Here is a 23396-nt window from a genome sequence, read left to right as displayed (position 1 = left end):
CTCTCATCTACCACACAGCCAAGGCACGGCAGCAGGTGCAGGAGGGGGTTAAAAGCATTCTTCACCCAGAGTTTTAGTTAATTCTGTTTCAGCATCTGGGTCTGGTTTTGTCTTTTATTGCCTTTTCCATTTTGATAGCATGAGGTGGAAGGAACCAGGCAGTGGCTGAGCTGTGGCTGGGGGGAGAAACAGATGTTTCAGAGAGGTCTGACGTAGGCAGAAAAAAAAAGGTCCAAACAGCCAAAAAATTTACAAAACTGGGTTCTTGGTCCTGGCAGTGTTGTCTGCCTCCAGGCTAGAGGGATGCTGCCGCCTTGTCACGAAGGACCAGGTAGTGGCTCTTCTGGCAGCAAATCTTTCCTGGAGCTACATGGGGGCCACTCTTCTGCCGCAGCCATTTCAGTTCAGCCAGTGCAAGGTCTCTGGTGTGGGTCTGGCCTCCACAGCTCTCTCCCCATATCTAATTTGTCAGGGTAAGTGTGGCACATGAGTACTCCTTACATTCTCTAGCCTTTCCTGTGTTTGTCTTGCCACGGATATGAGGTGACACGTTGAGTGACGCCTTGAATTGATTGAGTAAATGGTGTTTGCTGGCCTTCAAATACATAGGAAGGTGGTGCGAGGAGAAAAGAATAACCTGTTCTGCAAACCCAGGATGGGCAGGACTGGGAGGCACGAGCTTAAATCATGGTAGGCAGGACTTTAATTTTTCCTGTGTATGGCTTCCCAGTGGCCAAGACAGCAAAGGGGAGTTGACTGCAGAAAGGGGGGGGGGGGATTCTTTGCTACTGGTCACAGGATAGAGAGGTGACCTTGCAAGAACCCTTCCAGCCCCTCTACTCTGATTTCCGACTTAGTCCCTGCAGCATCAGCTTTGCATTCCCTCCCTGTACCATGCTGGCCTGCAGGCCTGTGTCAGACATGGTTCTTGTCATGGGCCCCTCTCTCCTCCTCCTCGGCAGGCCTCTCCCCCTGCCCTCCAGCCTCGCCGTACCGCTTGTTTCGGCTGCGAGCACACGCTGGTCCCGGCGACCACATGAGGGTGCCAGTGCTGTTCACCTGCCACGATTTGCTGCAGTGAGCAAGCAAGGAACTCCAGGGTGGAGTTGGGGCTGTTCCCTGGGCTCAGGCCAGTTTGGGGGGACCCCCCTGTCCCGGGGACCTTTATGCGGGTCTGTGCTGCTCCTGCGAGAGAGCGTGGGGTGTGCACTTGTGGTGGGAGATGCGGGAAGGCAGGCAGTGTCCCGGGGGGATGCAGAGATGTGGAGACCCTCAGCTACTTCAGAAACATCCTGCTGTGGGCACAGCTACACCTGAGCTATCTTCAGGGCAGGTTGCAGCAGGGCTGAGCCGGGGTTTCCATCTCATTGAAGCCCACTGCCGAGGGTCTCTGTAGCCAAGCGCTGCGCCGATGCCGCTGACCCGTTGCAGGGACCACGAGCAGGGCTTGGCCTGCCCGGCTTTGAAATGCAAAGGTAGACCCTAAGCTCTTGAGCGAACACAGATTGTGTGGGGGTCTGTGGCTAGCTGCGGGTCTCAGAGCTTTGGATTTGTGTTTTGTTTTCCTTTTATTCAAATTGAATTAAAAAAAGACACCCTCTCTGGTAGGAAAAGCAAACATAAGGTCTGTCTGGATAAAGGGGAGGCCCTTTTTTTGTACAATAGCTCAGCGGGTAGAGCATCCTCCCCGAGGAAGGGGGAAAGCTAGGTTTGATCCTTGCTTCTGGCAGAGGGGAGATGCAAACCCTGGTCACCACAAGACCCCAGAGAGTACCATAAACAGCAGGCTGCGAGCATGTCTGGTGCGGAGAGTTTTTCTTGCTCTTTCCTGTTATTTTAAATAATTAATGATTTGATGGAGCAGGGAGTGGAGAAGGCAGGTGTCCCGTCTCCCTGGAGAGCAGTCTGTGCACCCGGCGAGACAGAGTCTTGCTCTCTCTCGATGAATATTTAAGTGTCTTTAGACAAATTGGAATGGCGCCAGCAGGAATGACTGAGAAGGGCTGAGCCCTTTCCCACTGGGTATCCTAGTGCCGGGGGCTGGGGAAACAGCCCTGAATAGGGCAGAGAATAATCCCTGCTTGTAGGGATGTACTGTGCATCCCAGCCTTGGGTGGGACCTCTGGCTCTTGCTAGTCTTTTGTTAGGCTGTGAGAGTTCCTTGGATGGAAAGCTGCCTGGATTTAACCTGCCACTGTTAATGTCATTGTCTGCACCTCTTCCAGAGTTTGAATCAGCTAGCACTGATCACCTACAGCTCTTCTGCTGCTTAATGCTGACCTCGGAAGAGAGCTAGCACAGATGCCCTGAAAGTTCACATCTGTTTGTGGGATTGGGTGTTTCCAGCAGGCAGAAAAAAAGCAACGTAGGCAGTTCCTTCTGTCCTTACTAAATAGGTATGTGTTCAGAGGTGGAAGGGACAAAGACTTTCTGCTGATACTAAGTACAGAATGCTGCATGAATTTATTAACAACACTGAACATTTGCCTGGCGATCCATTTATTAGCTAAGAGAACTAAAAGAGCTTTTGGATTTTTCCACTAATGTTGTACCATAACGAATGACAGGGGGAGGTGGTAATTTGAGCTCTTTTTGCAATATATTCCACATATTGACCCCATCTTCAGAAAGGTGTAAAGTCTTCAACTTTATTTCACTTGAAGAATAATTTTAGCTAAGCCAGCTATGTGTTCTTTCTCACTTAGTAGTGAAGCTTTTTGACAGAGCATTTTGTGCTCTTACCTTGCATGCACCATTTTTATCTGTTAGTTTAGGATAATGATTCAATCTCCATTCAGAAATCATGAGTCAAGCTGCTTAAAGCCATGCCATTTTAAAATGTGCTTCTGCTCTCTGGTTCAGTTGTATACTCTGTGATATTAAAGTTAGTCAGATTTGCAGCTAGCCATGTAATACAGCCCACAAACCAGTATGTGTTTATGCAGAAACAGTTGCTTACCTAAAGGTTTAGCAAATTGGACTTTAATTTATAATCTTCCTTTGGAAGCAAAACTGGAAGATGGCTCCTCCTGCCTGCAGCTGCCTGTAGTCCAGGAAGCCAAGCCACTGCTTCCCTGGAGCTGCCCATGGTGGGGGAGCCTGGCTGGTGAACAGCCTCCAGCCCTGGAGGATTGTCTTTTCTGGCATATGCTGCCACAGTTAGGAAATTGAGTATTGCATAGGAGAGGGGATGACCACGTTCCTCTTTCAGTGCTGATGGCCTCTTTTTACATGACTGGGTGTCAAACAGCACATTGTGCTGAGATAGCAACAATGGGCTCTGCATGGCAGCACCTAAAACCAGATCCTTTGGGCACTGCGGTACACGACTGCCATTGATGCTATGAGGACTTGTATGTTTGTGCTGCTTTATGTCCCTGCTGTGGGTATGAAAGGGATTAACCATACCAGCTCTGTGGCCTGGTTTGCAAACTGCGTTTTCAGATATGTCCCATTAGAATGGAATACACGTTACAGCTCTGGCTACATGGCATCATGTGTGGCTCCATCTTATTTATTTTTTGTCTGGGCTAGGCTTTTAGTTGTCCTGTAGACTAGGTTATTTTTGGTGCATTCTTTGATAACTCTGTTGCTGTGACATGATGCGAGCCAAAACTCTGGGAACATCCCAGCAATGCACACAAACATCAGCCCTGTAGCTTCCAACAGTCAACATATGAAGCTTTCAGAAACCCTGGACACCTAACAGGACTCAAAAAACCCACTCTGGAAGCCTGAGAAGGGATCCAGCACTTTCCTCAAAGGGTGTATTCATCTCTTTGCAAGGCTTCCACAGAGGAACAGCTTGTTAGAGGGACCTGTGGAGCTTGGAAGCTTTGCCAATAATAATTCAGGCCCAATTCTGAAGTCAACTATTTAGTTAAACAGAGACTGTCTGATGACTGGATTAAACACAGACGGCATCTGAGTGAGCTCAACACTTCAGGTTTTTGTCAGTGTCCATTTCACAAGCCTATAATTCCATTTTTCCTGTCTTCCCAGACTCTGCTCATCCTGTGTAGTGTTTCAGGCAACGCAGAATGAGGTATTTCAGCAGAGCTGTTGCTCCTAGTTCAGGAAGCAGCCTGTATCACAAAGTGATGTTCTCTGTTTTAGGCTTAGGAATAATCCAGTATTAATGGAATTGGGAGGAAACGACATGTTAGAGAAATTGAAGGGTTTGTTTGTTTGTTTGTTGTTTGTTTTTCAGGAAAAGTCTCAAGGAAGCCAGGAAATGTCAGAGAGGGTGGGTGAGCGAGTCTTGCCCAGCAAGATGGTGCTGCATATAGTTGACACAGACCATTCAATCCATGTTAACAGCAACTGGAAGTTTCAGCTGGTGATTTTGAACTTCCCTCTCCCGTCACTGACACTTCCCAGAGCCGACAGACCTTTAAATCCCTTGAAAAGATAAATGGGCTTAGCTTCTATGTAGCTTTGAAAGTGAAGCATACACTCAATTAGCACTGTCACCAGGGTTGTTCCTGATGATCACGTCACTCCTGTTGATCCCTGACCTTTGCATAGAGCTGACTGACACAGGTTCACTATATCTTCCGACTCAGTATATTCTCCATCCAGCTGTGGAGAACTCGGCTGACATCTATCCTGCAGGAATACATGAGAAGCAAAAAAATACCTGCTAAGTATCATTTGTACCTGAATTATATCTTAGAAAAATACTGGGGGAGGGGGGGAATTTGTTATTTCTGTGATGCTTTGCTGAAGGAGGTCTATATGCGCCCATTGTGTTCAAACTCTCTTAATGCACGAGTCCCAGGTTTGACCAGTAGCTGGGAGATTACTGGTGTGACAACCTCTACCTCACAGGGAAGATCAGGTCACAGTGGTCATTGTGGCCTTGCTTTGAACAGTACACCTTACTGGAAGAGTGGAGGCTGGTCTTTCAAAACCAGGAATATAAGACTAGTATGCTCTTAAAACATCTACTATGTGAAGGAAAGCAAGTGTAGCAGGGAAGGATCAAAAGGGCAGAAAATCTTCCTTCTTGAATTTGAGAAGAGAAATGGTGTGATGGAGCTGGGGTCCTGACTCTCCCTGGTTCAAATGTGGTTAGCTGAGCAAGTGTTTGGTTATGGGAGGTGGGAATGGCTGCATCCTATAAACCAAGCCATAATTGGACACTGAATCCTAATCCCCTTGCTGACATGCCTGCAGGCAATGTTTTTATGCTCTCTTTCCTGCATGTGTAAAAAGAGGGAGGATCCTCTGCTTCCTGGGCCTCTAAGGACTGTCTGGCTCCTAAAGGCAATCTCTTCCCTGCTTTTTTCAGGACAAAAAGTGCAGCTGAAATGTAGGATCTTATAACCATAAGCCTGAAGTGCTGAAACCTACTGCCAGAGGCACAGCCTGGAGCTGCTCTTATGCCATGCTGTAGGACTCAATGCAAAACCCGAAGCGAAACAAAAAATATTGTGTTTGAGCATTTAATAAAATCAAAGTGTAAGCAAAGAGTTGCTAAGCTGTGATGTCATCACTCCCTTCTTCTCTGACCCCATGGTAAACCATGGGGTGCAACAGGAGCAGGAAAGCACACTGTTAGGAGGCAGCAGTGCAGCTTTGGAAGCCTTTCATTTGTCTCTCTCAGCAATTTTCTTCCAGAGCCCGGAACATCTGTCTCTGCCTCCAGCCACATGCAAGTGCACCGAAAGAGTTTTGTTCCAAGCCTAATGAGTAATTTCATGCTCTTGGAATTGGAGACAGGGGGAGGGGGCTGGGACAGCAGCCGGTGTCATGTGCTTTACAAGGAGCTCTGCTGATGTCAAATCGCAGCCTGGTGAATTTTATTTTATTGCAGCCCACCAGGCTTCCCTTTAAAGTCTGCTGCTAGAGTTGCTGGTGATCAGTGCAGGAACAGCTCCTACACTGGCTGCTGCATTCCAGGGGCTTCCTCACTTCTGGGCACAAAAAGCAACATGGAAAATAATTACATCAGTGGAGAGGAGGTGGGGGAGCTCAGCTGGGCGTCAGCTTTGCTCTGTTTGTGGAGAGAGCACACGTGAATGCAGAAAGCGCTTTGCGTGTCCTGCTTCTGGCTTCTGTGCAATGTGCTTATAGAAGGAGGGATGAAGGAACAAACAATCCTGGGCAGATGTGTAATCACATTGCTTTAGTGTCTAGCAGATGATGCTGAGATGTGGTGATGCACGTGGTCTGCGAACAGACATAGAATGAGCTGATTCACATTGTAGCTGGTCTCACTGGTGTTCAAAAAGCACAAACCCCAGCTTTCTCTTTGAGAAGGACAGGGTTATCTGTAGAGAGAGATAATCTGTACAAAGCACAGGAAACAGAAGGCAGATGTTGTTGTATGTTTATCATATGTTTCCACCACAGGGTCTTCCTTTGGGACAGGGTTGCAGATCCCAGACCCCAGAGCAGGACTTGCACAGCCCCATGGATGCACCATGCTGTGTTTATCTAGGGCAGAATATACAGAGCTCTTCCTCCACCTGCCCATGTTCTCCTGGTCCGAAGAGGAAGTTTATATTCACCCACTGTGACTCAGCTATAGAGCCTGACTCATTTTCATGCTGTTACTCATAGAAAGGGAAAGCCAAACGGCAACCAGTCTGTGCCTGTAGACACCTGTAATTCTCCAGCTTTCTGCTGTTAATCTCTGGATGAGTTTCTGTTTATCGGCACTAACGCACTTACCCTGCTGAAGCTTTTAATACGTCTCTCTACAGAGAAAGACTGATTAGAAAATAAAAGTTTTCTACCCCTAAAGCTAAGAGGAAGTGTGCTGAATCTCCGTGGCTGCTTGTAGAGTTCCTGAAATGGGACTATTTCAAGCGGACACTTCACAGGGGTAGCAACAGGCTGGGACCAGATGGAGCAACCACCAGGCAGAGCTGGGAATGGCTGCAGTGACTGCAGCTCCTGAGCTGACCTCTGTGGTCTGGAGGGAGTTGCTGGTGGTCCGTCTCTTAAAGGCGCTCAGTGCTAGGAGATCCTGCTTCCAGCAACGATGGCTTGGTGGTGACCAGAAATCTGTCTCGCCAGCTCTCTAGGCTTCTGTCCCATGCTTTGACTCCCCACTGTAATATAAGGACTATAGCTGCTTGGATTTCGGTAACAGGCTGCCAGTCCTCAGAGGAAGGGATGGTGGTTTACTTTGTGTAAGCCTTTGTTGCGCTGCCAGCTCAGGAGTCTCTGCTCACTTGAGATCTGGCTGTTTGTTGCTCACTCGCGCATATTTTGTTAGCTCATCAGGGTGCAGGGAAACACTGGGTCCTGGTTTCTTCTCTTGCAGCACGATGGGTGGGTTATTCTGTGTTAAGAGACCGCACGAGCATGAGTCAGATTTGAAAACCTCACCCAAAATCTGCACAGGAAGGCTTTAGCTGTGAGGTGGGAACCAGTGCCTGCCACTCACTACAGCTGGGCCAAACCCAGGCCTTCCCATTTCAGCCTCATTCCATGTAAAAACCACAATGCAGTCCTTCCTGCATTGCACCGGAGAGCACAGTGCAAAGCTCCAGGTGGGTGGGCTGTTCAGAGGACAAGAAGGTATCTTGGGCCTGGAGCAGGGGTTGTGTTAGAGTTAAAGCAGTTTCCTCTGGGTTATGGGAAGCTGAGCTTCAGATCACCAGTCTAAGTCTTGCAGAGGGGGGCTTGGCCTCAAACCTGGCTCTCCCTTCTCAGCAGCCTGCTGCTGGGCAAGAGGCCACCCTAGGCTTCTGCTCTCTCATCATTCTCCTTGATCTCATCTAACGAGCATTGATCAGAATTGTTCCAGGGACTCTCAAATGAAAAGCTGGGGTTTCGGTTATTATCTGGTGGAAAAATATTTAATTGGAAAAATTCCTGCATGGCCTTGGTATGCTTTCAGCTGGCATCCTGCCTGCCCCTCTCTGAAAATATTGCTCATTTTGAGCACAAGCACTTCTTGTGAAGCTGGTTTCTTTGGTGGCAATCCCTCATTTACTTAGGTTTCTTTTTACCTTGAGCAGATGGCAGGAGTTGGCCTCTTGTTACATGGCACTGAAGCGACCTTCTGGGGCTGCCTGCATGTCCTGCTGCCCATCACAGGAGAGCATGGCTGAGAGAGGCTGGAGTTCCTGTTGTAGCATTTAAGGAGCAGCCACTGCCCTGCTGTTCTAGCTGTCTGCTGTTAATACTCGCCGCCGCCCCCAGCTCTGGCAACCGTGTTTGCAAAAAGCTCTGCGGGCAGTGGAAGCAAGCTGGTTTCATCATGACAATGTAGTTATCCTTTTAAGGGAAAATTCCCTCCGGGAGCCAACCCTCAATTACCTCCTGCTCCAGTGCCTTCTTGCTGGAGATGGCTTGTAACACAGCAGAGTTACAGCCACAGTAACTCTGTCGGGCACCTAGCCGCTCTGAAAAAAAAAGAAAATTAAACTCTCTTGGCCTCTGTTGTTTGCTGAATCTAGAAATTGGGGTCAAAACCCAAAGGGCTGGCTCCTCTCATCAGTGCATTTGTGCAGAACCAACCCGTGGACATTACATCTTCAAACCCAGATGCTATTCCCATGGTATTAATGGCATCGTATGCAGACACCATGTTCTTCCCTAAAGAAGTTTGTTGCAGTATTTGGGTGCTCTGGGTAGTACAAGACTGGTGGTAATTAGCTGATGCAAGTGTCTGCTAAATGCCAGAAAACTGGGGTAGGCAGTGGCTGCATTTCAATTTGCTGTTATTCACTGTGGTGAATGGGAGGGGTCCTCCAAGGGTCCTGAATCGGAGGCCAAAAAATTCCTTCTATTCTGCTGACGTGTCTCACAGTCCACAGGGGTGATGTCTAACCGGGATGGGGCTGCTGCGGAGGTTGCCTTCTGTCACAAGGAGCAGAGCAGGAGCATGCAGAGCTGTAGAGAACAGCCTGTGCTCTTTCTATTCTATAGGAATGGTGGCTTTGGCTGCAAGCCCCCGAATTCACATCTCTTGTTTTTAGCACTGAAAATACTTTAATTCCAAATGAGCTGTTTACCAGAAGAACATGACAGTCTTGAATGCAAACCTGTCACAGGACTGAGACCAGACTCCATAAAGAAGTTCTAGGGACTGCTTCTTTTGACATCTGTAAGTTTACTGTTATTGTCTGAGAAAATGGCGTTTTCTCTCTGGGCAATGACAGACTCATTTAAAAAAACCAACCCTGTACCTCTGCAGCTAGTCTTGTCTTGAGCCAAAACAAATGGACCACAGCCCATGGCCTGACTGGATCATCTGAGAATGAAACAATGCTCCTTGGAGGAGCAGAGAAGCCAGGCTGGATCTCTGTGCCCCATTTTGAGTGAAATGCCCAGGAATCCTATTCTGTCTGCCTAGGTCAGACTGAAAGAGCTTTCCCATCTTCTCAGCCTTCCCAAGGGTTTGAATTCTCTTCCCCTATCTAAAGCAAGTAAAAAAAATTAAAAATTTTTAAAGCTTCTCTAAGCAGACAGGAAGCAACCATATAAGCTCCATGAAAATATGTAATTTCCTACTTTTAAAAATTGTAAATTAAGTGTTGAAATTGTGTTTTCATGCTGCAGAGCAAAACTGTCCCCTTTTGAAATGTCAACTTTTCAAAGCTTTTTTGGTACATTTTTTTTTAAACCAGGGCACTTTTCCACATCTGTAGTCCTCTATTAACAGTTTTGGGTTGCTGTTTTGCCCTGAAAACGTTTTGCCAGAAATTTTCTCACCAGCAATGCCAGTGAGGCCCTGATTTTACCCTTGGGGGTGGGTGATTTTGAACCCACCTGGATAAAAAAGGAGAAGCGTGGCTAAGCTGAGAGCAATCCTGTCATTCGAATACATAACTATTGTTTGAACTGATGACCTTTCAGAAGTTCCTTACTTCTTGGCAGTTGAAAACAAGTGGCATTTATTTGCCTCGCTCAGGAAATTCAACCCATGCTGTTGAAAATTCAGTGTTGCTCCAGAGAAAGAGCTGATCAGAGGCTCTGTTGCTTGGACAAGAAGGTTATCCATGTGCTGGGGACTGGCACCGGAGAACGTAGGTTCAAATCTGTATCTCCTGTGATCTCCCATGTGACATCTGGCCATGTTTTTTTCTTTGAGCTTCATTTCCCCTTCACCACTGTTTCTTGCAAAGACGTACAATACATGAAGAGCTGGGCAGTGCTTTGCTGTCATGGTGATGTGGTCTAAACAAACGCGGAATATTTTGCCAGTATGTCAAAACTGACTTCTTGTTGCGAACGAAGTAGTAGAGGAACTTGCAGTTTTGTTTGCACAGATCCTCACCCAGTTAGTCATACTGGCTTGCATATCTGTTGGACTTTTGGAGATTTTTCTAGTGTTTTATCAGTTTCAGTGATAAATATCCCAGTGTGTGGTGGTGTGCTAGATAACTTGCATCTGAAACTGATTAGTATTTCTCCTTTAAGAAGCATTTCTTTCTGTGCAAGGTAGGTTTCTCCGGAAGGAAAAAATAATTTTCCTTCAAAACTACTTGAATTTTTTTGGGTGGGTGGGAAAAATATTAATATAGTTAAAAACTTCACCAAGCATCTGAAACTATTTAGAGACCAAGAGGGAATTCAATGTTTCAATAACAGGTAATGGAAAGCCAGTAACCAGCTTTCAAATATCCTCATTTCTGGATATGACCCTGCTGTGTAGTTCTGAGGGGAAGGAGAGTTTGGATCTGTCTGCGTTGCATATATATCACATCCTTACCCATGAATGGGAGCTAGTACTTAGCATTGCCTCCCCATATCTTGTCCTCTTCCTACCTCTGATCTCTTCTCCAGTACACCCCCTTTACAGTCTCTGTTCCAGATGGCTTTGTCTTTTCCCCCAGAAATCTCCAAAATACTTCAAGTTCTTATTTCTTGTTTTAAATGAACAATATGGTAGATTCAACAGCTATCTGTAGTATTTGCACAGTATGTCTTATCCACTTATGGGCTAGGACTAACAGTTCTTTAACTGTCATATTGCCCAAAGAAAGCAGGATTTGGAGGTCCATTCCTATCCCTGCTAAAGATTAGAAAAGTTGTCAAAGGACAATTTCTTAGAATTGGGTTTTGGGTTTTTTTTGTTTGCTGTTTGTAGAAGCATTTAATCTGGTCATCTAATGTTCAGGTCATCTAATGTTTGCTGCAAAATGTCACTACTGCACCAATTAAAATGAAAAGTATCTGCTGCAGGAGAATGGCTTTGGAGCCCAGCTCTTCAATGCTCTGTGCCTTTGCCTTCATTCTGCAGGGTGAGAAGCTCCACTGTCTCTTGCACTGCAAGGCGGAATTAATTCATGGCCACAAAACACCTTCAGGTCTTCATACTGGAAGATGCTATAAAAGAAGCACCGATAGTGTTTTTAGTCAAAAAAATGGACTTAGTTCTAGCTTGGGTTCCCAGCATTTTGATTCCACTCATTCATTTATTTTGAGCAAATAATTTTAAAATTAATTTCCTGACTTTGAAAAATGCCCACGTTCCAAAGTGTAAACTTATACCCCATGGGGATGTAGAAACTGGCTCGTAAATCCAACAGGGGTGAGGAGTAAGGAGGTTTTCTTGGCAGCAATACAACTAAAACTTATGGACAGCTTCTATCAACACATCACTGAGCTTTCTAGGAATCACTTGTTCTGGCAGAGAAGGCACATGAGATGGGAAAATCAGGAGAGACGAGAACTGAACTCTGGAGCAGAAGAGGAGAAGAGAAGAAAGCTGGGGAGAGCAGGCCAGGCTGAGGTGTGAGCAGGGTCTGCGGGGGATTTCTAGGCCACCGTGTTTGTCATCCCACAGCTCCTCAGCGAGAGGGAAAACAGGGTTAAAGACCTGAATAGCCTGTGGGGTTTATTAGCCCCTGAGTCTGGTTGCTGAGGCTTCTGCCAGTGTCCCACAGAAACCATATGGCTGGGAAGGACTTCAGGCAACAGTTTCATCCACCTTTCCATGCAGAAGAGGGTGAGATATACCCACCTTCTCTGCATATCTGCTCTTAAGAAATCCCAGTGATGGAGGTCTCCCTGTGGATCCCATTCTAGAATACATCCACCCTGGGCCTGGAAGACTTCTAAATAGAAGTCTTCAATCTTTTTTTGCTGCAAATTAAGCCAACTTTGTGTTTTTCCCTTTAACTAGTCTATGTGATAAGCTGTTGACAGCCATCCCTCCTGTAATAACTTCTTACAAATGTCATTTTGCAATATTCCATATTTTCTTTTTTTTTTCTATAGGTATGAATACATGTGCTTTATGTATCATCTTTGCACTAAGGTAGTATTTCTTCACCGTTTCCTCATATGTGTTTTACAACCTCTGAACTGCCAAGCCGGGCTAGCTCGGGCAGAGGGGACTAATGCTGCACAGCAGGAGATGTGAGGGCTAAGCCTCCAGCTGCTCTCTGAAGTGATGGTGGTGGGACTGGGTCTCAGATACCCAGGAAGAGATGGAAAATACATGGCTTAAAGTACCTCGCGTTGACCTCAGACAGCAGGATTGCTGTTGAGAATGAAATCATTAATGCTTTTAACATCACATCGGCACTTGTCACAGGAATATTGTGGGTTGCTTAGCTGTGAGGTAAGGCACAAGAAGAACACGGTGACTAAGTTTCCTGGAATAAATTAAGCACTTGCTTTCTGAAGTACGTGAACTTGCATAGCATAACAAAACGGGGATCTCCATTCTCTAAGACGATGGATATCTTCTGTGACTGCAATTTTCTAACTCTTAAGCTGGAACGGGGAAATCTTGGAGGGCTTCACTGTTGATGACTCATGCTTAAGATAAAACACACATTTTTTAATAGCAAGAATAATTAGTCATCCGAGTAGACTAGCCAATGCTGTAGTAAATCTTTTGGCACTCTGGGACTGGAAGAGCTCTTTCTGCTCTTTTTCAGTTGCAAATTATTGAGTTCTGTGGGATCACTGGACAGAACCTAGGACCTGCATTTTCTATTTCAAATTACACAGTCTCTTGAACCAGTAACCCATAACTATTCATTGAATTAAAAGCAGTCAGGCAAATGGTTCATATGCCAGTACTATGTATGTTTTCATTTGGGTGTTTTTAAATCAATTTTCACATAGTGCTATACACTTCCTTACCAATATCAATTTAAGGCCAAAATGTGATGTCTGTTTTCTTAGTGTGAGAGGAAGCAAGTGCCTTTCTCTACAGTGTATCTGTAGAAATCAATCCCGTGTCTTGGAGATTCCTTTGAGGAACAGCCCCCTTCCCAGCAAGGGGTTAGAGGGTTTGCTAAGCACATTTTTTTACCCAAATGAAGCCAAGGTTGTGCAATAGGATGGTGTGTATACTTGCACTCTTTCTTCTGCTTCCTCGTAACTTTTGAACCTACTGACCAGTTTCTACCCAGTTTTTGCAGAAGGGAAACAGTCACTGTGACACCAGCTTATCTTCCTGTAGTTTACTGGCATCTGGACAGAGGAACGAGGCTCTGGTGTTGCTCATCAGAGTGAGTTCAACATTTTGTAGACACCAGAGAGTCCACATGAAGCTGTTAAGGGCAGCCCAGACAGCACTGCTGGTGACTGCACTTGGTGAGGTCTTCAGCAATGAGGATGCTTTCCAGAAGGAGCAGGAGCAGATCCTGGCCTCAGCCGTGCTTTCTGGCCAGGGCAGCCAAGCTGGCAGGCCGGGATGAGTCAGGAGCGACTCAGGATCCGCACAGCTCCAGCTCAGTGCCAGCCACAGCCCCCAGCGCTTCTCCTTCCTCCAGGCTTGTGGTTAGCACAGCATCTAGCTCACCCCAGCCTGTGCAGCACGTCCTCCTCCAGAGCAAAGCCTCAATGTGCCACTCCTGGTGGCTCTTCTTTGCTCCTGTTTAGGACAAATGGCTCTTAAACAGCTGATATTTAAAAGACGGTTTTATTGCCAAATCTCAAAGCTCTTTACAAGCAGGAGACAAAGTGCTGCCTTTCCACGGGCTGCAGCAGCTGCTTTTCAGATAGTCATCCACATTTGCTTGCTTGCAAACACACTTCCTTCCTGTCACAGACATGTAACCTGGTGGCACAGCCCAAAACACAGACTCACACCCCAGCACTCCATGCCCAGAGGGTTTTCTGGCACAAAAAAACAGCCTTAGTGCAACCAGAAATTAGATGTAAGTTTAAATGAAAGTTTAAAGGGAGACTTAAAAAAAAGGTGCATGGTGGCAGGACGCACACTGAAGATGGGAGTTGCTGTATGAGGTCAGAGCAGACTAGGATCCTGTCTCGTGACTCTGACCAGCACTACCATTTTCAGAGGAGCATGTAAAAACACCCGAGAAGGCAGTTTCCAGCCCTAGGCAGAGCCTGGCTCATGACCAGAATGAGAAGAACAAGTGGGAAAACTGCAGAAGGATCATGATGCGTTGTTTCCTGCAAAGTCCAGGTGAATCAGGCTTACGGCCCAGCTAGACATTTTAGGATGAACTGCTAACCCTATTAGAAAAAACAGTTAAAACCAAAGAGTCTCTAACATAGCGTTTTCAGCAATAGAGTTACTGGGTGCTACGGACATTCCACTTACTTAAGTTATACGTATTTACAAGACATAATACAAATCTACTAAGTTCTGTTAGTACAGCAAATACAGTAATTAGCTGTTGCTTGTAAAATGATTTAACTTGCCCATTTCCTAACAGATATGGGGGGGGTTATCTGTTAAGATTCCTACTGATGGGAATTCAGTAAAATGTCAGACATTTATTCATTAGAATATTTAGTATAATATAAAAATATACAGTAAATATAAGCACATCCTGTAGGTTTGGCTGTAACAGATAGGGATGTCTGGGTATTTTCATTAGCGCTTTGCCAGATGGGTATCCACAGAACACACTGCCACAAGAAAACACCTGTGAGAGCAAAAGCATTTGTATCTACATTAGGGGACTGAGCTATCCCTTGAGCTGTTTCCATTCTCCTAGGTTTTCAGTTCCAGGCTTTGATTTGCCCATCCTGGAGTTTAGGACTGGCTTCAGCTTTGGGATATGAACCTGTACCCAGAGCTTGCCCTGGTTTGTGTATATTCCTGTTAGTGTGAACTGTTTTTTTCCCCATCTAATTTATCTCTTGTTATAGAACTGCATCTTGCAAAAGCCTGTCTACTCCCTGAAGCTGATGTCCCTTGACTTCCAGTGCACACCAGGTTCTGACAGCTCACATTCATACCACACAGTGTTCGGTAAACAAAAGTGCACATGCAGAAAAATACATTTAGATAGCAGATAGGCACTGAGTATTGTCTGTGTTATTAGCCCTTGTCCTAAGCATGTCTGGAAAGGCAAGTAAGACCCATGGTTCACATTGAATCTACAGCAGCAAATGACACAGATCCAAAGTTTGCTCCAGGCTGTGTGCCTGGGAGTGGGCTTAGAACATAGAAAACTTTTTGTCTCAAAGCAAAGCTTTTTGGCACCTGAGCCCTGAGTGTTTGACTGTGTAGAACTTTCCACGTGAGAGAATAACGAGTGAATTCCCATGCGATGTCTATGGCTGTCTTGAGAGGGGGACAGACCAGTGAAACCAAGGCTCGCTTAATCAAAAGAGGCAGAAGCATCAGTTCTAGTCACTACCTGTCTTGCTGGCTCTGGGTGGTGAAAAACAGGGTATTTGGAAGCCCAAAGCCAACATTTCTGTGCTCAGACCTGAAATGCCCACTGCCTAGCCTAAGAAGAGGCTCAGATGAAGCTTTACTGGGCTGCTGCCATGGGGGGTGTTTGCAGCCCATTACAGCCTTGTGGAATCTGGGAAATTATAAAAGAAAGAACAGAAGAAAAAGAAATGGGTGAGCTAAGAGGGCAGTGTTGGCAAACAAGAGAAGAAAGCTTAGGTAGCATGTCACTCCTTAAAACCAGACTGGGAAGATCGACCTTTTCTGTGCTTCCAGAGTCTGGCTCTAGCAAAGGAGAAGCCTTGCAGGCTGTCATATGATTCTTCTCAGAGCAACTACAGAGAATAGGGGAGGGTACCCAGCTCAGGTACAGGGCTATACAGCAGCGGTGCAAAGACATGATTTTATCACAGCTGTAATCACTAAAGACCACGGGAACTGTGGTTGCTTTCAGCAGGTGGGCAGGGAAGCTATGGGAATTGTGCCAGAGCCTTATACAATGCCTTCCTCACACCCTTCTGTAGCAATGCATTTTTATTTTAATATACTTAAGCCACTGGGACCAGCCCCTAAGTTGTGCGTGCAAAATGCCTTTCCCTCCATGTACTTCAGTTACAGACGTCTGTGCCAAACCACGGCTCTCAGGCTAGCCAGGACTCAGAAGGTAGAGACCTGTTAAATAGGAAGGGGGATCTCGTCCAGACCTGCTGTCTGATGTACATGCTCCTGTCAGTTAACATCCCAAGACAACACAGAGAGCAAGCCTACAGCTAAGGGAACACACATATCCCAAAAGATTCTTAAAGACAGCTCTCCTAGGAAGCTCCTAGGGATCTCCTGAACACAAGTTCTCCAAATGCCTGGCTAATTGTTCCCAACTAGGATGAGAGGATTCAGAGTTACCAGACAGGTATGGTCCTCAATAATGAACGTGTTGTGCTCCTAGAAGACACTCTTTCAAAGGCCAAGTGTAACCTTGTTGCCTCAATTTCCTTATTAATGAAACAGGAACAATGAATACTTGCCTGGCAATGATGCATTGAGACTTGCATTCACTCATGCAGTGCTTAGCACATGTAAAGCTCTGCACAGCCAGACTCAGAAGAGCGCCTTCGTGGAGCTGCCTCACATCTGAGGACACTACTTGTAGTCAGGAGTTGGCCAGTTTTGTTTGCCTCTGTGTGAGGTCACTTTTTAACTGTGGATGTGGTTTTATGAGTATCTTTGGAGAAGATTAAACCATTTATATTTACATTCCTAGATGTCACTGGGCCAGGTGGTCTGGTAAACCTTGCCAGCAAGTGAACAAACACTGACTACATTTATCCTTAAATGATTTAACTGGGAAAACCAGATAGGTGCCAGTGTAATCTGGTATCTGCTTGTCTGTAAATACAGACAGACAGGGGCTTTTGCTAGAATAGCCATTCTGCTCCTTTCAAAAATCTGGCTTGGTTTGATTACCAGTAATTTTTAAGGCCTGATCCATTGAAAGGACTTTGGACAGAGTCCTTAAAGAGCATTCACATTTTTGAAACCGTTCAACGTCCTGTAACCTTCTGCTGTGCTAAGAGGATTAGAACTGGACTGGTATGTACAGCAAGAAGAAAGAGAGAAAGATGCTATAATTCAAAGCTCGATTCTGTCCCATAAACGTGGTGTGTGCACAGCAAAACACCACCTTTTAAACACTGGCCTAGCAACGGTACAAATCATAAATGGCAAATGTTTAGCTTTCATTTTGAGAAAGAAGTCTCTTTGAAGACTATGTCAGGGAGCACTTCTCCTATAAAGAGTCACTAGATCCTTTTGCTTTTCTTTCTGTTTCTGTGTTGCTTCTTTTTTCAGTTCTCCAAGACCTTTTATTTCTTGCAAAACTTGTGTAGCTTGCCGAAGTTGTTCTACTGCCTCATTCAGTAATGTCTCTGCCATCACTGGGGGTCCATTCCCCTCCTGGGCCTTTTCCAACCCTTGACGTAAAACCTTCTGCAGAAGTTTTTCTGTCTTTTCCCTTTCATTAGCAACTTTCTCCTCCATTTTAGCTAAGTGTTGATGGGAATCCTTCGGGAAACCTTGGCCTGGAGGTGCTCTCTGTGTATTTTTGCTATCAGACAGCAAGTCTCCCAGAGAAGAACTGCGAAGTTTGAGACCTGAAGCACTTTCTACAGACCCTTGCTTCTCAATAGTTCCTTTGACACTTGCATGGCCTGTTTCTGTAGCTAAGGAAGTCTCTATCTCTTCTGCTGAAGTTTGCTCTTCCTTCTCAGCAGAGGTTCTCCCATTTCCTTCTTCAGTTTCAGCTGTTGGGGATGTGACCTCTGCTACCTCACCTGCTGCGATCCCGTTCACTGGGGGCTTGGAGCTGCCAGACTCCAGGTCTTCCCAGCCACCAGCTTCCAGGTCACCATGGCTGGAGTTCATTGTGGCTAGCATTTTTTCTGACAGGACCTTAGGAGGAACAGGGGGCTTTGTAACATCTGCAGTGGCAATCTCAGCAAGGTTGTCTTTGCTACTATCTCCTGATGATTTCAAGTCTTCTGTGTTTTCAGGCTCAGGGACTGGTTGGTCCCAAGCTACTTTTAGCTTGTCTGGCACACTCTTAGGAGGAGGAATTGGAGCTTTTGCTATGCCCCTGTTGCTGACGTCAATGAGGTTCTCTTTGTTCTCCTCATTTGGTGCTTGGGATCCTTCCACATTCTCCTCTGGGCCTACAGAGTCCTCTTCCTTGGCATTTACATTGTCCTTTGATGCTATGCCTTCCTTAAGCTTCTTATCTGGAGGCAACAGAGGAGACAGAGGTTTTTTATGTTCCTGCTCAGGAAGATTGTTCTCTGCATCTTGGTTTTCTTTTGCGCCAGTGGGTTTTGTGGGTGGCATAGGTGGCTTTGGAGTTTCTTTCTGAGGTGGTGCATTGTCACTTTCCCTGATAGTGGAATCAAAGTTTGGCGGTCCATTGTCTACTATATCCAGATCTAGTCGCAGGATACCATCTGATGTAGACTTGGCAGCCTGAAATACAAGAGAGAACTTTTTCACTATCTATCCCATCATCAATCCTGTGTCCATCCTTTAACTTCAAGGTAAAGTGCAAGACCCTTACAACCAGCATGGCAAGCAAGGGGTTACTGCTTCACACATTCACCCTATTTATACTTAAATCTGTCAAAACTGCAAGGAGAATCTGACTGATAACAAAAACGGTGCTCTTTTAAGAGCAGCTTTTTCTGTAGCTCAAGAGCAATCTATGGAGGTTGCGCTTCTTCCATGCAGCATCACCCTGTACTACCCTTTAACAGCAGTAGCCAGCTCTACCAGCGTTAATCTGGTAAGTGAAACCCAGTGTGATCTGCTCTGCTAAAATTTAATGAGCTATGATAATCACGAGTCCCAAACATTTCACCCAACAAACAAGAAAGTTGGGTCAAGTGACATACATTGCAGCAAATCTTGAATGCATCGAGCGAAGCACTTCCATCCCCCTGTATAGGCCCGCTTTTTCCCCAGACCAACATGTTCTGTGAATGTCATGAGCATTTAGCTGCCAAGTTATTTTCTGCCTGATAGTGCAGCAGCTTGCACGAGAATATCAAAGCCAATAACCATAAGCAATCAAGAATTAGGACAAAAGCACAGAACTTATTTTACTACTTCCTTTGAGAAGAACGTCTCAAAGCCTGTTCCACAATAACCTTATTTCTTGTGGGTGCTAAGCGGTCAGCTCTGCCATAATTTAATTCTTTATCCTGTGGTAGCTGGATCCCTCTAGCCCTTCGTTTACAGCATGCCTACCCGAAGCACACCTGCTTTCTGCTTTTGCAACTGTCGTATTTTTACTTGAACATATAAAACAAGTTGATCTTTAGATTGCTTGGCCAGGGATACTATTGTAATACCATTGCCTTCTGCTTGCTTCCTCCAACCTGATGTCATCCCTGTCTTACTGGGGCCAAGCGTCAGCTGGTTAAACCTCCTTCAAACCACAGGCTGTGTGCAAAGCACTCTAGTGGGGGGGGGGTCCTAAAAAGGATGGACTTAGTAAAGACATTGCAGTGTGTAAGCTCAGTGCCCGAGAGGGAGAAATGCAGTGACAGTTCCTGTGTAATGGAACCCAAAACCACACGAAGGCGTAGCTGCAGCCAGGGCCAGACTCCTGCAGTGCAGAAAATTTAGTTAAAGTCTCTCTTTGCCTTTCCAGCCCATCAGAGAGGCAGAGGCAAGCTGCATCCTGGAGGCTTGGCCCTGACCCGTCCTCACCTGGCCTGCTTTGGCACTGAAAATCATTGTTCATCCCATTTCCTTCACAATACTGCAGCCAGCAGCCGTGATACACATCTTTCTGCAGGCTGTATCCCCTCCCTTTCCCTTCATTACTGTGTCTGAATTTGTAAGCTAGTCTCCCCTGAATTTGGCTGAAGGTGAGAGGCCTTATGGATATTACTGTTGGAGGCATCTCATGAAAATAGTGAGCTGAGCAGGGGAGAAAGATCTTTTTAGTGCCTAGGGAAGGGCTTCCTACCTTACCAAACCCATATTAGGCAACAGAGAATCCACACTTCATCGCTGCTGTGACTTTTGTCATGTTTTCTTCTGCAGTTTTCTGGAGGAGTGGATGGGAATCTATGATTCATTCCCATGCTTTTCTATAGAAGAGACACCCTCCATTTCTATGCAAAGTAAAAAGTCTCGGGGCATCTCATTTTCTGCACAAGGGTCATCTGTGTGCTGTGCAGACACATAAGTCAGAGTCTTGGAAGTTTGAAGAAACAAGGTTTGATTTAAAAACCTTCCTTGGTTGAGATTAATGCTCTGCTAAAATATCAGTCTGTCTGTGGAAACTTTTTCATAAATCACAGGAATCAAACATTAGTAAGAACCTCTTCCATGGAAATGAACTGCAGGTTTATCTTGTGGTGCTTTTTCTTTCTTTTCTTTTTTTTTTTTTTAAGTGACAGATCCAGAAAATCAGTTAAGAGTAGACAGGCTAGTCCATAAAAGTGCCTGGGAGAATAATGTATTCTGTTTCAGACCTAAGCAAGGGCTTGTAAGCTTGAAAGCTTGTCTGCTTTTTCCAGTTAGCTTAATAAAAAATACAGCTTCTCCCCACAGACCATGCAGTTCTTCTACCTTCAGACCACTGTGGCTACAAAATCATCACTTCTTAGAAAATAAATGTAGGAGCTTCGGTCTCTTCTGATTAAAGTGAAACTATAATGGCTGCAGACGGTGAAGCAGCTCGTGAGTTATGGAAAGCTAAATATATTGTAATGTGTTGCAGCAGCTACAGATCTAGGGGAACCTGGAACTTCGTTAGAGAGGTGCTGGCACAGTCTTTCCCAGAGGAAGCTGTTTCCTTTGTCAGCTTTCTCTGGGCTGTTTGTACCTGGAGTTTTGTACCTAAGTGGAAGGAGCAGCTCTTGGTGATTCCAGCTGGGGAGATGGCTCACCCCAGGGTGGGTGCACTTACCTCCTTCAGGTGACTTCTTGTGGGTGGCCTGCGTCCATGGGTCATTTTCACTCTGTCCCGAGTTACGTGGTCCAAGGAAAGGCTCTCGTCTACTTTTACCTTTGAAAGGGGGAAGAGGGAGGAAAGAAAAAAGGAATAGGGTCATTAATTTCTCAGGATATGTCTGTAAAGTTCTCACTGTCACACACGAAAGGATGCCGCATTTGGATGAATATTTCACGACTACAGTCTTTGCCTCAGACCTTAGTTACAGCCCGCCTGCAAAGCCCTGCATGTACGTGATGGATATTTAAGGTATCTGTCCTATATATAGAGCTGTGTTTATCTAAAAAAGCAAAGCATCGAACCTTCAGAGGTTTGTGACGGCTAACCTCCCCTCTACCTAAGGGGCAGGGAAGGAAGGACACAAGGCAGCTTTGTTGTCCTTGCTGCAGCCTGGGCTTGGACTCGCTCCTGCATATGGCAGAGCACAGTGCCGAAATTGCTGTTGCCATCTTAGAGGTGAAAGCTCATTAATAACCGTGACCTGACTGTGAACTGTATCAGCAGTGCTTTGTTACAGACCTTCCCTTCTGCAGCTCTAATAACTGCAGGATGCTGAAGAGAAGGTGTGAGCAGTGACCTGGATTAATTGCAACTCTAGCTGCATTAACAAATTTATTTCCTGGAATCAGATGAGAAATCCACTGCCTCCCGCACATGGGGAGGGAGGTCCCAGCCCTCTGGCAGGTATTTCTCTGTGCTGGCTCTGTGACTGCCCACCCACCCATGCTGTGGTGGCTGAGGGCTGGACTCTGCTCCATGCAGAGAGCAGCACCAGTGACTGGAGATGGTGAAACGTCAGCGTGTCCTGGTTTGCTGGCCTTTGTACCACAAGTTTGTACAATAGGAAAGCTGGCACGGGTGAAATAGGGATTTAGAGGGAAAAAATGGGTACCAATCCCTGGCTGATATGGCAGAGTGGTTTTACAGCTCTTTCAGTGGAGAACAGCTAATCCAAGCCAGCTGGGGGCTTGACCCTTTAGCTTGTGCCTGGCCAGTGCGGAAACGCATTAAATCTGAGGTTTGATCCTTACTGGAATGAATGAGAATTAGAGGCTGGCTCCCTCTGAGGACCCGGGTCCTCCTCAGGACAATAGCCCCAGGCCACAGGGCAGGGAGTTGACCTGAGATCCCACCTTGCCGTGCTGCTGAGGGGCTGTGCAGAGTTCACTGCCCACTGGAGAGCCATTTGCCGTGCTACTCCAGGCAGCTCTGAGCCGGCGTGGGGTCCCTCCAGCAAGGGCTGGACAGCATTGCATTGTAGGACATCACATCTTCCACCTGCTGAAACATGAGACCAGACCGGGCTGCTAAGCTCTCTGCTGCTAGGTTTTATATTATTTATATTTATATTATAAGGCTGCTGCTGGTCCCAGCCGGTCCCTTTAATTCCACATGCTGCTTCCCACTTGGTCCAAGGGCCCGAGGAACTGCTACACCCCACTACCAGCAAAGCCCTGACACTGAGTGCCATTTGCCTTGGCAAAAAGCAGCATGTTTCAGCCTCTCCTCCTGCTTTTGCCCTCTGCTAAATAAAAGCAAAGCCCAAGCTCTCAGAGTTCGCATCTTTAGTGAAGTATCTGCAGCGCTTAGCCCTTTTCTCAAAACTTTTACTCATTGCTTTGGTTTCCTTTGCTAAACAGATCTTGCCAATTGCTTCGTCCCCTCGTTACCCTGCCCATTTCTTCTTGTGTCATTCCTGTGATGGTGGTTTTGTGCACTTCCTTTCAGTTACTGAAACAACTGCAGAATAGATACTGCTTCTTTGGTTTAGTTCATGGCTGATTTACAAGCTAACAGGGAGCAAGGTTTAGTCAGGCTCTAGGATGTGCAATTTTCATCCTTCCCTCTACGCAGCAGGATGGGAGGAGAATTTGGGAATGCAGGTGTGCTGGAGCCAGCTGAGAGGCAGGCAGGTTTGGCCAGTGCCATGGAGTAACTTTCCACTAGACTTCTCGCCAGACTGCAGGCGGAATAGCTGGTGGACTGAGTCACTTCAGATTTTTCCAGTCTTGAAGACGGGGCTATGTCCTAACCAAATACCTCCGTTTCCAGGCTGCTTGGTGATGAGGATCATGGCAGCATGGGGAAGATGAGGCTCTCCAGGCTGCAGCCCCAGCTCTACACAACTCAGCGCTGCAGTTGCTTCTCCGCACTAGCCATTTCCATCAGGAAAGGGGAACACCCCTCTATTCGCTGATCCCAAACCTACTGAAGCCACCAGACCATCTCCCACTGACTTTGGTGAGCTCTTGTGTCTTGTGGGCCTCTTGCTGAGTTGTTAGCTCTTAGCAGCACAGGCCATCCCGC

The 23396-nt window shown here is 46.2% G+C and overlaps 1 protein-coding gene and 1 long non-coding RNA gene across 2 annotated transcripts in view; one reads left to right on the top strand and one right to left on the bottom strand.

Annotated features, from left to right (window-relative positions):
- The first annotated feature begins 405 nt into the window (after positions 1–405).
- The window catches only part of LOC138688080 (uncharacterized), a 35592-nt gene continuing 12601 nt past the window's right edge, over positions 406–23396 (top strand). The window contains exons 1-2 of the long non-coding RNA XR_011327146.1: positions 406–473; positions 23142–23330. This is a non-coding gene — a long non-coding RNA (uncharacterized lncRNA). The remainder of the gene's footprint in view (positions 474–23141; positions 23331–23396) is intronic.
- PLEKHO2 (pleckstrin homology domain containing O2) overlaps positions 13831–23396 on the bottom strand; it is a 29374-nt gene continuing 19808 nt past the window's right edge. The window contains exons 5-6 of the mRNA XM_069798564.1: positions 21045–21143; positions 13831–18589 (exon numbers count right to left, since the gene is read on the bottom strand). Of these exons, the coding sequence (XP_069654665.1) occupies positions 17351–18589; positions 21045–21143 (1338 nt within the window). The 3' untranslated portion in view covers positions 13831–17350. The remainder of the gene's footprint in view (positions 18590–21044; positions 21144–23396) is intronic.

Source organism: Haliaeetus albicilla, chromosome 12 (assembly GCF_947461875.1).
Source record: "Haliaeetus albicilla chromosome 12, bHalAlb1.1, whole genome shotgun sequence".
Taxonomy (NCBI): Eukaryota; Metazoa; Chordata; class Aves; order Accipitriformes; family Accipitridae; genus Haliaeetus; species Haliaeetus albicilla.
This window is presented reverse-complemented; position numbering and strand designations above follow the sequence as displayed.